This window comes from Bufo gargarizans, chromosome 6, assembly GCF_014858855.1.
Source record: "Bufo gargarizans isolate SCDJY-AF-19 chromosome 6, ASM1485885v1, whole genome shotgun sequence".
Taxonomy (NCBI): domain Eukaryota; kingdom Metazoa; phylum Chordata; class Amphibia; order Anura; family Bufonidae; genus Bufo; species Bufo gargarizans.
Window position 1 is genome coordinate 63,366,168 of NC_058085.1, and position 14,514 is coordinate 63,380,681.

Sequence of the window (14,514 nt, forward strand, 5' to 3'; positions counted from 1 at the left end):
GAATTTACCATCAATCTGGGTAATGATTCTCCGCAATCTTCCTTCCACTTCTCGTTCCTTCAGCCTCTCATGGCGTCTCATTAAAAACAGGTCTAGAAGGAGCAGCAGCAGCAAGGCACAGGCATTGCCAACCTCCGACCCCTGACTAGAAGAAGTCACACGTTACATTTGGACAAATGAGGAAAAAAAACAAACAATGCTTAACACTTTACTGACAAATATTCTCATTTAAAGGGCTATCCTCCGCTCAACTGTTCATGACGGAGATGGGAACAAGCTGAGTAAGCGCTGCCAGAGTTACGTCTCCTTTTACTCACAGACTATAATTGGGCAGATGTAATTCAAACCCGCAGGTACGGGCTTTTCTCCCTTTTTACATTTCAATACGCTTTTTCTTCAAGGACAGAACGGCACAGCATACCACGCCATTCTGTCCGGAAAAAAACTAAAAAAAACTCAAACCTATACCTTTTCCCTTACATTGTTGTCAGTGAGAGACGAATGAAAACACAAGACATTATGTTTCCATCCGTTAATGCCGCATTCACACGACCGTTGTTTGGGTCCACATCCACCTAGCGGCTCGGATGCGGTCCCATTCACTTCAGTGGGGCCGCAAAAGATGTGGACGGCACTCTGTGTGCTGTTCGCATCCATTGATCCGTTCCATGGACCTGCCCAAAAAAACGAGATTTTTGTATAACTTACCAGTAAAATCTCTTTCTCGCTCTTTCCTTGGGGGACACAGAAGACCTTGGGTATAGCTCATCTCCCTAGGCGGCGTGACACTAAGTAAGAACTGTTAGCCCCTCCTCCACAGCTATACCCTCAGCCTGGAGAGAGAGACTGTCAGTTGCGTGTCCAAGTAGTGAAAACAAGGCAAAGTCCAAAAGTGGAACCAACAAGCCAACTACCCAACGGGTAAAACAAACCCGGAAACCGTGCAGAGAAGAACAAAGAATGGGTGGGTGCTGTGTCCCCCAAGGAAAGAGCGAGAAAGAGATTTTACTGGTAAGTTATACAAAAATCTCGTTTTCTCGCCCAGTTTCCTTGGGGGACACAGAAGACCTTGGGACGTTCAATAGCAGTCCAAGAGGGGAGGGACCACAGCACCAAGGCGAAGCACCCGAAGGCATCAAGAAACCGCCGCCTGCAGACCAGGCGGCCCAAGGCAGCAGACGCTGAAGCCCGAGTACGCACCCTGTAGAACCTGGTAAGGTGTGCAAGGAAGAAGTGACCGCCTTGCACAAATGCATGGCCGAAGCCTAATGCCTCTGACCCAGGAGGAACCGACAGCTCTGGTGAAATGAACGGTGACACCAAAAGCAGAACCCTGCCCTTGGTGCGGCAACCACAGCAATAGCCACTCTGAGAAAGAGGAGGAAAGCCACCCTGGATGCCGTCAACCCTTCGCGCGGACCTCCTGGAACCCAAGAGGCCGAACGTAGACAAGAGTCGGAGATCTCCAAGTAAAAAACTGCAAGGTCCAAACAACGTCCAAACCGGTGAAGTGTCCGTTCCCGGGGGTGGGAAGGGGAGGACGACTGCCTCGACGAAATGAAAGACAAACACCACCTTCAGAAGGAAGGAAGAGACGGAATGGAGAACAGCCCTGTCCTGGGGAAAGACAAAAGGCTCGGAACAAGAAGGGCCGCCACTCAGGCACCCGCCAGAGACACGATGGCTACAGAAACACAACCGTACAGGACAGAAGGAGTAGAGAGAACCACTGTAACGGCTCCAAGCGAAAGATTGGAGCGCCAAGAGCCCAGTATGTAGGTCCCAGGGCGGTACCGGAGGGCAGCACAAAGGAACCCAAGAGCCGCTCCACGGAAGAAGGTCCAGACAGGCCCAGAGGGCCGGGGAACGCTGAAAGAAGAAGGGCAGCGCTGACACCTGATACTTCAAGCGACAGAGTCCCAGTCCCAGTTCCAGGCCGGACTGGAGAAAAACAGAACCATGGAGAGAGAAAGGAAGAGCGGGGGAACGCCCAGCTTCCCACAGAACCCCAGGTAAAAACCTAAGTCCTCCAACAGATCCTGGACGAAACACGGCCAGGAGCGAACACTAGCGAGCCCACTAGAGTCGCCTGGGCAAGAGGGTGAAAACCCAATGATCAGGCGCAGACCAGTAACACGGGTAGAACGGTCGGTAGAACTGGTCCCGCCGGCCCCCGAGCAAGTTGTCCCGGATCCACCCTGAGTGGGGGAGCAGAAGGACAAACGGACAGGAACCGAAGGGTCCGTCCAGCAACCGCCAGATGCCAGGACAAGACAGGCTAAAACCCAAGCCGATGCAGTCACCACAGGAAGACGGACTACAGTCCCGGTGTGGGAGATCTGAAGACAATCTTGGCAAAAGGCAGTCCTCCCAAGCTACCGAGAAGGTAAGTCCATAGCAGAAACATTGCCTAGAATTGAAAACAAAAAAAACAAAAAACGCAATCTGCACCCAGCGGGAGGACAGAACGCCGTAGACCCGGTAACTAGGTACACAGCTAGTACAACCAGTGTGGACAAGGGGGACTCAAAGGGAACACCAGTACCATCCACATGAACAACCACGCTCTCCCCCGAGGGAAGGGCAGTGAAGGAACAGCCTCTGAAGCGCGGCCGGAACAGAAGCCACATCGGAGTGATCTGTACCGAGTGGGAGCCAAACCGACCGGCGAGAAAAGGCGGTCGAGACAGAGGCCGGCATAGGAGTGGGCAACAGAGAAGCCATAGAACAGCTCAAAAGCAGCACACCGCTACACTGAGACACCCGGTCCACCGCCTTGAATACCCTGAAGAACTCAAGGCGGAGGTCCTCTGGACCTGGGTAGGCGAGCACCCAAGAGAAGTTGGGTGACCTTCCCAAGAAGAGCAGCCCGAACCTGGTAGCAGATCAGACTGAAGCACCGAGGGCGCCAACCGGAAAGAATCATACCACACTGCACCCGAAGAGGAGGAAAAGGTACTAGGCGAGGGGACCGTAGTCCTGCCAGAGCCAACATAAAATGCGAAGGGCGCTGCAGACAGCACACTCGACCATGTGACCACTAGCGCAGGGAAACAATGCCGCGGAAGGACGAATGGGTACGTATCTAGGAACCACGAACACTCCCCGGGCGGAAGGGCCAACGAAATGAGTGAGTACCACCCAGCTCGGTGCAGTAGCGAGCAGCAGAGCCCGTCTACTTAAATATAAGGTATTCATCTGTTGCTTATTGGACAACACCTTAGGCTCACACAGGTGGACAGAATGATCTCCTTAGAGAATAGTGCAAGGCTTGCTGCAAACACCGTCTCCCAAGAGAAAAAGTATGTCGCAGGGGGAAAGGAGGCATACGTACGAGTAGCCCCGTAAGCAGTGAGAAGGCTAACCCACCTACGGGACGAGAAGGCATACACGGCCCAAACAACGCACAAGAACGTCCGCTCACTGCAAAAATATCACTCAGCGAAGAAGGCCAGCCACAGAGTCCCACAGTATCTACGGAAGTGCAACTGAAAAGGAGTTATGCACAAGACTAGTAAGGTATGCGATAGAACGCAAACTGACCTCCTCGAAAGGGGGGGACATGTACCTGGCAAACTGCAGTCAGCAAGAGTGCAAGGGCCCGCCCCAAAAAGGGGGTGATGCCCAAGGTCGTAACTACGTCAGAGAAGTAGGGCATACCCTACTTCGCCCAGAAGGGCGCCATGCACATGGCCACACAGTATCCAGCAGGAACGCAGGAGGTCCACCTAGTGAAAGGGGGGTCATGCACAGGGCTATCCTAGCATTAAGTGAGTGTGCAACAATTCACCCAACACCGAAATTTTGTGAGAGTGCAACTACTCCACCAATGAAGGGGGAACATGAGCAAGTCCAGCACAGCACATACAAGGACAGCCTTGAATCCCGTGAGCGTGCAAAATTCCGCCCATGGAATGAGGGGTGGTCACGCACAAGGCCAGCACCGCATCCAATGGGAACACAAGCGTTCCACCCATGTTAGAAGGCCATGCTCAAGGCCAGCAATGTATCCGGTGAGAGTGTAGTATGCCGCCCAGAACACGAAGGGTGGGGGGGGGGGCATGCACATGGCCAGCATCGCATTCAGGGAGAGTGCGAGCAGCCGGTGAAAATGTGCGTATGTCACCTAAAGGAGGCATGCCCATGGCCGGCAGCGAATCCAGTGAGAGTGCGTACACCACCCACGGAAGAGGGGTCATGCATATGGCCGGCAGCGGATCCAGAGAGAGTGCAAGCACCCCGCCATGCATAGGGTTCATGCACCTGGCCAACAACGTACCGGCGAGAGAACAACCACCGACCGAGGGAGTGTATGTATGCCGCCACCAGGGAAGGAGGCATGCCCAAGGCCGGCAGTGAATCCAATGAGAGTGCATCATACCGCCTATGGAAGGTGGTCATGCACATGGCTGGCAGTGAATCCAGTGAGAGTGCCGAATGCCGTCCACAGAAGGGAGTCATGCCTATGGCAGGCAGCGAATCCAGAGACAGTGCGGCGTTCCGCCTAAGGAAGGGGGTCGTGCACATGGCCAGCACCGAATCCGATGAGAGTGCAATATTCCGCCTAAGAAGGGGGTCATGCACATGATCGGCAACGAATCCAGTGAGAGTGTAGCGTTCCGCCTATGGAAGGGGTCACGCACATGGCCGGCAACGAATTGCCGTGTTCCACCTATGGAAGGTGGTCGTGCACATGGCCAGCACCGTATCCGGAGAAACTGCAGTAGGCCGCCAATGAAAGGGCGATCATGCACAAGGCCAACCCGCAGTTAAGGAGAGTGCAGTATCCCGCCAGGAGGGGGGTCCTGCACATGGCAGGCACCCTACAGAAAAGGCCGCATGCACTGACCAGCGCCGTAGCGCGGAGAGGGCAAAAAAACCGCCTAGAAGGGGAAATGACCCTGGTAGCGCCGCAGCCGGGGAGCGCGACACCATGCCACCTATGGAAAGGGGGCATGTATACAGGCAGCACTCTGAGATGAGGCTGCAGTGTCCTGCGCAGCCCACAAGTCATATTAATAAATAATTTAATTTCTTTTTTTTTTTTTTTTATTTATTTATTATAACCCAGCCTCACTGAGGCAGAAATCCACACAGGCCCATCGGAAGCCGGCCTGTACCCAAGGGGTTAACAGGGATCCGGCCTGGGGGCGGCACTGCGATCCTCTGGGGGCGGGGGAACCTCCAGGCGGGAAGATTCGCGCCCGGAGAAGTTCCAGCCCCCTCCAACAGAGGCCCGAATTTTGCGACCTAGCAGGCCGTGAAGCCGGGGTCTAAATTTTTAGCGGCGCCCGGCTGACCGGGGCCGCACAGTATTTAAAGTACCGGCCGGGCCTACGGAGCGGCACATACCGGCCGCGGGTGCCCACCCCGCGGGCCGGAAGAGCTGGGGACCCGGATAGAGTGGGATCGCTGCCGCGAAGTGTCGCCCAGGAGGGGAACAACATTTTGCGGCGCCCGGCCGACCGGAATGTTCCGACGGTCGGCCGGGGGCTGTTGAGGCATAGCGCTCATTTGTAGGCCGCGGTGCCCACCCGCTGTCGGAAGCGATGACCCGGCAGCCATTTCACCCCTGGAGCGGGCCCTTGGCCTAGAACAGCGCTCCATATGGCCGGCAGCCACAACCACCTTGCCCTTGGACCGGTGCCCGTGATGGGTCAGGGGCAGCAAGGCGCGGGCCCTCTGGCCCTGAAGCAGTGGCCGGTAAGAGGGAGGGGGACCCTGAGACCGGGTCTGTGAGGGTGGGAGGCCTGCATAACCCCTACGTCAGGGGCAGCTAGGTGCGAACCTCTGCAGCTCCCCAGGCATTCTTCTTGTCAGGGAGAAGGGTGCCAATGTCCTATGGAGGGGAGGAGAGGGAGCAGAATGTCGCCCTGTGGCAGCCAGGGGCCAGCCTAGGACTAGCAGGGACAAAAGGGTCCAGAGGCCCTGTCAGTATGGGGGTCAGGCACGCAGGAGACCGGGGTGGGGGGGGGGGACGTAGGGCTGGAGAAGCCAATCTCTCACCACAGCCGTCTTCACCCTCGGTCCGTTCCAGCAGGGTCGCCCCTTCAGCTACTGGCACCGTAGTGGCAGGACGCTGGAAGAGGGACTTGGCGTGCGGGCGACCCTTGCGCTGGCGGGATGTAGGGGAGCTGGGCTGCCCTGATCCACCTTGCCTTCTGTGGGGGAGGCAGCAGTGCGGATGACCGGCACTGGCGCAGCTCGACCCCGGGAGAAACAGAGAGGTCTAGTGCGTCTCTGTTGTCCCTGATGTTCTGGAACAAAAAGAAAAGAAAAAAGTAAAAATCTAAAATTAAAACAAGGAGAAAACAGCCCTGCAGAGCAGGGAGTGTCTTGCCTCCTTGGACACTAAGCTAAAAACTGGACAGTCTCTCTCTCCAGGCTGAGGGTATAGCTGTGGAGGAGGGGCTAACAGTTCTTACTTAGTGTCACGCCTCCTAGGGAGATGAGCTATACCCAAGGTCTTCTGTGTCCCCCAAGGAAACTGGGCGAGAAAAGAGAACATGTCCGCAAAATGGACAAGAATAGACATTTCGATTATGGGCGGCCTGTTCCGTGAATTGCAGAACGCACATAAGCAACATCCGTGTTTTGTGGATCTGCAACTTGAGGACCGCAAAACATGGTGAGGTCGTGTGTGCATTTAGCGTAAACATTTTATTTTTTCAGATAATGCCTTCAAATCTTTGTTTAAACCAAGAAAGGTTTTACAAAAAAAAAAAGATACATTTAAAAAAAATTATAATAATAAAACCAGACAGACACACACACACGTATTGAAGTATATGGACATCTGTTAAAGCTGAAAGCTAGCTACATCTGTATACATTTCCACCCGGCTTCAGACCCCAGCAATCAGCTAGTGATCCCCTAACCTGTGGATTGGGGATAAGTTATACATTTAGCACAACTCGGGAGTTTATGGAAACCGCGCAGCTTACACCTACCACCAGGTTATTCCCATTTCTCCCATGAAAAACTGTGAATTACTTGTCATGAAATGTTTTACACTTGAGCCTGAGGTCTGCAGGGTTTGTCCCATCTCAACATCTACGACATATCGCTGTGATAAGCCATAGATGTCCGATACGAGCAGGTCCCAGAGGCGGGACCCGCACCTATGTCCTGCGTGCAACGCCCTCTCCATTCCCCGCTATGGGACTGCCAGAGCCTGGCTGTTTTCAGAACTCTCATAGTGGTGAATGGAGGGTGGCACGGCTGCTCACTTTAAGGGCCCCTTCATAGCATGCCACAATCGGTTTAAAAACACAATGGCCCACGTTGACTCTGCAAAGTGGGCCACTTTTGTGTCATTCTTTGGCCCGGAATTTTGGTGCCTCTCATTTTTACCATTTCCCAGCTTTAAAATAGAACGTGGGTGAAGCCAGTCTTTTAGATACATTTACGAAGCTGAAATCCGCCCTTATGGCGCAGATTAGACCAATTGAGAGACGATCTAAAGTTTTTTTGTAGTCAGATTTTTCAGAGCTTGTGAGCAGAATTTTTGAGCTATGCTTTTGGTAAAGCTGAGCTAACAAATAGGTGAAGACTAGACAGTCTAAAGATGTATCACATTTCCCATCCAGCATCAGCCACTACATAAATTTGGGAAATTTTCGTACTGTCTGCCTACGTTCACCCTGGTTACAAATTAGACAGGATTAGTAAATTGGGCCCAATTAATTAACTGAAGTAAAAAACGAATACGCCGACATCAGTGAGTACCTTCCCATAGAAAATACTCAACATGTAGTTTCTTGAAAAGCATCTGTATGCCCTGGGGCTGAGCGTTTCCACTGATCTGGCAGGATAGCTTTGCTGTACTACATAACGTATACTAGTTAGGGCGTGCTCCCATCTGCATTGGAGGCTCTGTACGGGGCCTCCGCTACAGATTCTGCCAAAAAGAGTGGACAAAAAAAATTGCATGCACGACTAGTTTTTTTTTGCTTAAAAAAAAAAAAGCGGACACCTGAACCATTATAGTCTGGTTTCAGTCATGTGGCGAATCAATCCGGCACTTCTGTTATTTTCATTGTTCTGGAGTAGAACGATGGAAATAACTAGAGCCGATGCGAGCGTGCCCTTATGTGTGTGCGATTGCTTTCCTCCAGACACAATCAGGGGAGGACACCGAGGCATCCGTTCAAAGTAGTAACAAAACTTATACTGATATAGTATGCGGAAATGGAAGAGTTTGTCTTAAAAGCTATGGACTGCTTTGAGGGAATTTTTTTTTTTAAAGGGAGTCTTTCACCTAATCTGAGCGTTTTAGACCGCTCAGATCAGGTTATAGACTCTTTAACCCTCATTACGATCATACCTGTCTCTTATGTGTCCCTCGCCCAGATAATGAAAATAACACTTTTTAAACTTATGCAAATTACCTTCTGAAGGTGCCCAGGGGCGGCGTTACTGGGCGATGTGCCCAGAAAAACACACCTCCAGCCGGCGGACGTCACGAGCGGCACCAGAGGACGGCGGGCTGGGAACTGGCCCGCACCTGCGCACTGCTCTGCCCATTATGGGCAGAGGAACATCCTTTCATAATTGCGCATGCGCCGGCCAACTAAAGACAGCCGGCTGGCGCATGCGCAATATGAAAGGATGTTCCTCTGCCCATAATGGGCAGAGCAGTGCGCAGGTGCGGGCCAGTTCCCAGCCCGCCGTCCTCTGGTGCCGCTCGTGACGTCCGCCGGCTGGAGGTGTGTTTTTCTGGGCACATCGCCCAGTAACGCCGCCCCTGGGCACCTTCAGAAGGTAATTTGCATAAGTTTAAAAAGTGTTATTTTCATTATCTGGGCGAGGGACACATAAGAGAAAGGTATGATCGTAATGAGGGTTAAAGAGTCTATAACCTGATCTGAGCGGTATTTTTTTATTTATCTATCCTCTCAATAGATTATCAGCATCTGTTTGAGAAGACACTGGCGCTGGCAGTAGCGTCGCGACCTTCTTGCTCAGTGATGAGACGGCAGCAGCACTACCGCCTTCTCAAACAACTGACAGGCGGGGGTCCCGACTGTCATACTCCTGCCAATAAGATGCTGATGATCTATCCAGAGGATAGGATAGATCAGTTAAAACACAAGCTGCAGAACCCCTTTACAGATGGCATTTTGCTCATTTTGTGCTAAAAATAATTTTTCAATTGGTCATTAAAAATGTTCAGCTGTTTTTATCCTACAGGGTTAACTTTCAGCCTAGCTGCAGAGCATCTTGCTTTCAGTTTCACAGTGAGCCGTCAGGTCGCGGCTCTGACAGCTGGATGAATAGCCCGTATCTCTTAACTCCTGACAGCTCATAAAACGAGATTTTTGTATAACTTACCAGTAAAATCTCTTTCTCGCTCTTCCTTGGGGGACACAGGAACTCTTGGGTATAGCTTATCTCCATAGGAGGCGTGACACTAAGTAAAAGACTGTTAAGCCCCTCCTCCAGCAGCTATACCCTCAGCCTGGAGAGAGAGACTTTCAGTTATGTGCCCAAGTAGTGCAAGACAAAGGCAAGGAGTAACCAAACCAATACCAACAAGTCCGAAAAAAACACCCGAAGGCCAACAAAAAAATAATGGGCGGGCGCTGTGTCCCCCAAGGAAGAGCGAGAAAGAGATTTTACTGGTAAGTTATACAAAAATCTCGTTTTCTCGCCCAATTCCTTGGGGGACACAGGAACTCTTGGGACGTTCAAAAGCAGTCCACAAACAGGGAGGGACCACAATCAAAAGCGAACCAGGCACCGTAAACATTAAGGCACCGCCGCCTGCAAGACCAAGCGGCCCAAAGCAGCATCCGCCGAGGCATAAGTGTTCACCCTGTAAAACTTGGTGAACGTGTGCAAAGAAGACCAGGTGGCCGCCTTGCACAGTTGTTCAGCCGAGGCACGATTACGCTGAGCCCAGGAAGCCCCGACCGCTCTGGTAGAATGAGCGGTAACACCAAAGGGCGGATCCCTGCCCCGAGCACGGTAAGCCTCAACAATAGCCATCTTGAGAAAGCGGGCAACAACCACCTTAGACGCCGCCAGCCCCCTGCGCGGACCCTCCGGAACCACAAACAGAGAATCCGTACGCCGAAAGGGTCTGGTCACATCCAGGTAGATCCTGAGAGCCCGAACAACATCCAGACGGTGAAGCTCCCGCTCCCGGGGATGCGACGGGGTCGGACACAGAGAAGGAAGGACAATATCCTCATTCAGGTGAAAGGCGGACACCACCTTCGGAAGAAAGTCCGGAACAGGACGGAGAACCACCTTGTCCTGGTGAAAAACCAAGAAGGGCTCCACGCAAGAAAGAGCCGCCAACTCAGACACACGCCGAAGAGACGTGATAGCGACGAGAAAGAAAACTTTGCAAGACAACAAGCGAGGGGAAACCTTGCGCAGAGGCTCGAAAGGGGAAGATTGGAGAGCCGCCAACACAATGTTTAGATCCCAAGCAGGAACAGGAGGGCGATAGGGGGGAGCACAATGAGCAACCCCCTGAAGAAAGGTCTTAACCGGACCGAGCGGAGCCAGCGGACGCTGAAAAAGAACCGAAAGAGCCGAAATCTGACCCTTCAGGGTACTGAGACCCAAGCCCAGAACCAGACCAGATTGCAAAAAAGACAAGACCGTAGGAAGGGAAAACCTCAGAGGGGGAGTCCCCAAGGCCTCACAGAAAGCCAAATAGGCCCGCCAGGTACGATAATAAATCCTGGCCGAGGCCGGTTTCCGTGCACGAATCATGGTACGGACCACGTCAGCCGAAAACCCCCGCCGCGTCAGGACCGCGGTTTCAATAGCCACGCCGTCAAACGTAGCGACCCTAAATGCTGGTGGAAGATCGGCCCCTGAGAGAGGAGGTCTTCTCTGAGAGGCAGAGGCAAGGGAGCGTCTGCCAGAAGCAACATAAGGTCGGCGTAGTACAGACAGAGCGGAGGGGAGGAAGTCACAAGGAAGGGAGGGAGAGGGAGGGAGGGAGGGGGAGCGGAATGGCTGCACTAGCCACCTCACCATGTGATGTCTTCACCCTCTTGTCCATCCAGCTGGGGCCGCCCCTTCAGCCACTGGCACAGAAGTGACAGTAGCTGGAGAGGGGCTTGCAGGTGGGCGACCCGGGCTGGCGGGATGCAGGGGAGCAAGAGCTGCCCTGGTCCTCCTTTTCTTCTGTGGGGGAGGCAGCAGGGCGGATAACCGGCCCTGGCGCAGCTCAACCCCGGGAAAACAGAGAAGTCTGCTGCGACTCTGTTGTCCCTGTGAAAAAAAAAAAAAAAAATCAAGTGAAAATAAAATAAAAAAGTAAAAAATCAAAAAATCTTCACAAAGACAACTCTGCAGTGCAGAGGGTGTCTTGCCTCCTTGACACTAAGCAAAAAACTGAAAGTCTCTCTCTCCAGGCTGAGGGTATAGCTGCTGGAGGAGGGGCTTAACAGTCTTTTACTTAGTGTCACGCCTCCTATGGAGATAAGCTATACCCAAGAGTTCCTGTGTCCCCCAAGGAATTGGGCGAGAAACACTCATTACAGCTAGATCCCTTTCAACCCGATAAGAATATGGCTTAAATAAGTGTTCATGAGCTGTCAGGAGTTTAGAGATCAGGGTTGTGCATCCAGCCGTCAGCAAAAGCAACCTGACGGCTCACTGAACGCAAGATACTCTGCAGCTACGCTGCAACTTAACCCTGTAGGACAAAAACTGCTGAAAGTTTTTAATAAAAAACAATTGAAAAAGTGATTATTATCCCAAAATGAGTAAAATGCATTCATAAAAAAAAAAATACACCCAAAAGGTGTTCAAAGTCTTTAAGGGATAACTATATTTTAAAGAAAACGTTAGATATGCCATAAGCTTTGACTGGTGGGGTCTGTATAGCAAGACCCCCCACTGATGGCAGGGCATGAATGCTGATCTGGGTGCTGAGCCATATGCGCTCCACTGTTTATGTAACTCCCATAACAGTAAATCAGAAACCGTGTAGCTTCACCGGCCAGCGCTTACCCAGGTTATTCCCATTAAAGGACTCTGCCATGAAAATCTGAGATGAAAATAATCCATTAAGAAATATTTTATACACGATCCCGAGGGTGACAAGTGTTGTCCCAGATCAATTTCTATAGCATATCGTGCCATAGAAGTGTCAGATAGGAGCAGATCCCAGAGGTGGGACCTGCACCCATCTCCTGACCAGGGTTGCCGAGCGCAGCGTCCTCTCTATTCAGTTCGGTATGGGACTGCTAGAAATAAACGGACCAGCGCTTGGCTACTGTCGGAACTCCCATAGTGGTGAATGGAGGGCAGAACAGCTGCTCCCCCTTCACTTTGTTGGTCCCGTTTTGAAAAATTGCAATGGTTAATACATTGTATGGCATGCCACAAGCTGTTTAAAGGGGATGTCTCACTCAAGCAAATAGCATTTATTATGTAAAGGAAGTTAAAACAAGGCATTTACTAATGTATTGTTATTATCCATTTTGCCTCCTTTGCTGGCTGGATTCAATTTTCCATCACATCACATTATACACTGCTCGTTTCCATGGTTACGACCACCCTGCAATCCATCAGTGGTGGTCGTGGTTGCACACTATAGAAAAAAGCGCCGGCCTCGCTGGTCGTCAGGACAGCACATAGGCTAGTGCTTTTTCCTATAGTGTGCAAGCATGACCACCACTGATGGGTTGAAGGGTGGTCGTAACCATGTAAACGAGCAGTGTATAATGTGATGGAAAATTTAATCCAGCCAGCAAAGGAAGCAATATGGACAATCACAATACATTAGTAAGTGGCTCGTATTAACTCTCTCTACATTATAAATGCCATTTGCTGAAGGGACACAACCCCTTTAAAAACAAAATGGCCCACATTGACTCAGCTAAGTGCCCCACTTGTGGCGCCTCTCATTTTAGCTACATTCATTAGTCAAAATGAATGACTTTTTTTATCAGTAGGGTCTGTGTGATGAGACCCCCACTGATGGCTAAAATGAAGGGGCATAAATGCTGAGCTGGGTGCTATCTCCCTTCATTTCAGATCACCTCTGCAGAGCGCTGTACGGCTCATAGAAAGTCTAGGAGTTTGTACATTCAGTGCTCAGCAGCCGACGGTCAAAACATTTAAAGGGGCACACCACCCAGCTAAGTACTACTTCTGCTTTGTTTCGGTGACCAGTGGGGATCTCAACACTCAGACCCCACCCATCAAACCTTTTGACATAAGATTGGTGCCCTTTAAATAGGACCTTTCATCACTCCTGGTTTAATGGCTTCATGCATCCCACATGTAATAACAAATCTGGAAAATCTATTATTATGACTATGATGTGAGATTCCTTTAGGATTCCTGCTAGAAGCTATGAATAAATTGCCAGCAGTCTGCAGTAAGGGTACAGAGGGGTGGAAACCAGTTGGGGGCGTGTCCCTGCACACACGAACTCTATCCAATCAGTGCTGCCATTCTTAGACACACCCCCAACTGGTTACCTCCCCTCTGTACCCTTACTGCAGACTGCTAGCAATTCATTCGTAACTTCTAGCAGAAATAACAAAGGAATGGCACAACATGGAGCCATAAGACTAGATGCTCCAGAATTGATATTACATGGGGAATGCATGAAGCTATTAAAACAGGCATGTCAGGAGCGGGGACAGGTGCCCTTTAAGCGGCAGAGACATGCAAGATTACGGTAGCAGCATAAAAGGGACGATATGAAGCGGTGCCAGGCTCACCTCCCATCTGGCTGGCTGCCATAACAACATAGGAGTAGTAGTGTTGCAATCAACATCAGCGCCGCCCCGGGCCAATGAAAGCAAGACGAGCGGTTAGAGTGATAGATGAAGCTCCGTCTCCAGTCCTGCAGAGAGAAACCTTGTTAGAAAAACATGACCTTGAGGTTGTAATAGACGGAAGCCACTTCAAAGGGCAGATTGTAAAAGCAACAAACAAGTCATACAGGGCGAGGCAAACCAGAACAACGTTTACTGAAGTCATGGTGTCAATCGTACATCATAAAAAAAAAATAATAATAAAAAAAAAACCTGATTAAACAGCAACTCTCATCTAATTTCTGCATATAAATGAATTAAAGATAGATAAGATGGATGCACCCACGTACCGGCTCTCCCATATTAAAGGGAACCTGACACCTATAAAATGCAGTGCAATGTTACAGAGCAGACGGATGTATCGTTTTATGGCAAAATATTCAGTAGCGTTTGTATTTTAACGTCTGCTCTATGTTTAGGAGTCATGTGGGCGGTCCTACTTCCTGACAGCAAACGCTCTATGCAGCGGTCAATCACTGAGTAGGACCGCCCACAGGACTCTTAAGCATAGACAGAGCAGAGGCTTAGGCTACCGCTGCAGATTACATGCAGTTTTCCTTTAAAATAATAGGAAATCCTCCCTTAAAGGGTCACTGTACTTTCACAAATTTTCATTTCAATTAGAAGAGAATAGTGTAATTAGTAAATTTCTAAATCACTTCATTAAAAAAATCTGCAGGCATCCACCCCAAAAAAAGCTGTAAAGTCAGGGCCA

At 50.9% G+C, this 14,514-nt stretch overlaps 1 protein-coding gene across 2 annotated transcripts in view; it reads right to left on the bottom strand.

Moving 5' to 3' along the window:
• Window positions 1-14,514, bottom strand: part of TMEM94 (transmembrane protein 94) — a 114,042-nt gene that overhangs the window by 86,768 nt on the left and 12,760 nt on the right. For both annotated transcript variants that reach the window (XM_044300009.1, XM_044300008.1), the window contains exons 4-5: window positions 13,704-13,828; window positions 9-145 (exon numbers count right to left, since the gene is read on the bottom strand). In XM_044300009.1, coding sequence (XP_044155944.1) covers window positions 9-145; window positions 13,704-13,828 — 262 coding nt within the window. The remainder of the gene's footprint in view (window positions 1-8; window positions 146-13,703; window positions 13,829-14,514) is intronic.